General features: G+C 37.6%; 1 protein-coding gene across 2 annotated transcripts in view; it reads left to right on the top strand.

Annotated features, from left to right (window-relative positions):
- Positions 1-1,296, top strand: part of GPSM2 (G protein signaling modulator 2) — a 57,043-nt gene extending 55,747 nt beyond the window's left edge. For both annotated transcript variants that reach the window (XM_069090466.1, XM_069090467.1), the window contains one exon: positions 498-1,296. In XM_069090466.1, coding sequence (XP_068946567.1) covers positions 498-737 — 240 coding nt within the window. In that variant the 3' untranslated portion in view covers positions 738-1,296. The remainder of the gene's footprint in view (positions 1-497) is intronic.
- Positions 1,297-1,506: the final 210 nt, after the last annotated feature.

The following is a 1,506-nucleotide window of genomic DNA, read 5'->3' as shown; positions in this document are numbered from 1 at the left end:
GGGCTTATTTTCGGGGGAGGGCTTATTTTAGGGGAATCTTACACAGTGTAAGGGGAGGGCTTATTTTCGGGATAGGTCTTATTATTGGGGAAACACGGTAACAATGCCAACATGAAGAACAGGCTTCACAGAGGAAGCCATGCAGAGCCACCAGAAGCCTAACCGTCCATTAGAAGTACGGTAAAAGCAGCCCAGTCTCACCGTCTGAGCTCCACATAACTCTGCTTCTCTTCATTGTTCTGATTATTGTCTCATGTATCCAGTAGCATATGACTGTTAACTTGAACATTTGAAAGCACTGAACTGATTGAGTCGTTTTTACATGCAAACTTCCTGATTCCTTGGCAAATATTTTGAAAATGGAGAACATAATTCACCTTCAGATGTGGTTGATAGTGAATATTTAATAGACTAGCAAAATAACGTCTCCTAATCCTGTAAAGTATGGTTTTCCTTTGCCATGGTAACATTTTAATCCCCTTTTCCTGTATCTTTAGGGCTCCAGATTAGATGATCAAAGATGTGCTCCACCACCTGCTGCTACCAAGGGACCAACGGTACCAGATGAGGACTTTTTTAGTCTTATTTTACGGTCTCAGGCAAAAAGGATGGATGAACAGAGAGTTCTTTTACAGCGAGACCAGAACAGAGACACCAAATTTGGACTAAAAGACCTTTTGCAAAACAGTGCCTTGTTGGAATTTGAAAATTCAGAAGGAAAATCAGGAAACCATTAATATGTACATGATTTCATAGTTACTGCAGGGAAAATAAATTTACCTTTATCTTAAAGGGAAATTTTATAGCACTGTAGAAGAATTGATTCTACAGCTTGAGTTTTTTTTAGAATTATGTAAATATTTTAATGGTACAGTGATGAAGAACTAACATTCCTCTGATTATCTGTTTGAACAGTGCTTCAGTATATTTGTATGGTGAAGTATCAGCACGTGGTCACTGCTTAGGTTTTGTATTTTTTTGATGATTTGCTGAAATTTCTCTGTATTTTTGTAAGATAGGAAGCTATAGTTTAGGAATTTATGTTCTCACTAGAGATTTTTTTTATTTTAATGATTGGCAATGGTACTTTTTTATACTTGACTGTGTTGGGGGCAGGTAGGGTGCTTCTTCAAAACAATGTACTTGATTAATGTAAAAAAGATTGTAAGGAACATTATGTTTTGTACGGATCTTAATTTTGTTTTCTCTTAGTTTGCCCCATTATCTTTACTTTATCTCAAAGCCAGAGCTGGTACAAAGGAAACTCTGGAGGAATAAACTTCCCTCTAATATTAAGTTTTGGGGCATTTTTTCTGTATTTGGATACATCTGTGACAAATATGTACTGCAGCATACCCCTACTGGTAAAATCCTGCTGGAACAGGGAACTCCTGTGTTCTGTTAAGGCACCACATTCAGGGATTGTGTGTGCTCATGTTTACTGTCTCCAGATCCCAGAAAGGCTATATAACACGGAAGAAGTACTGTGATAGTTCTTCTTGACCA

Source organism: Petaurus breviceps, unplaced genomic scaffold (assembly GCF_028583685.1).
Source record: "Petaurus breviceps papuanus isolate PSGF00001 unplaced genomic scaffold, PetGlider_PUasm1.0 186, whole genome shotgun sequence".
Lineage (NCBI taxonomy): Eukaryota > Metazoa > Chordata > Mammalia > Diprotodontia > Petauridae > Petaurus > Petaurus breviceps.
The sequence above is the reverse complement of the archived record's forward strand: the minus strand, read 5'-3'. Positions and strand labels throughout refer to the sequence as shown.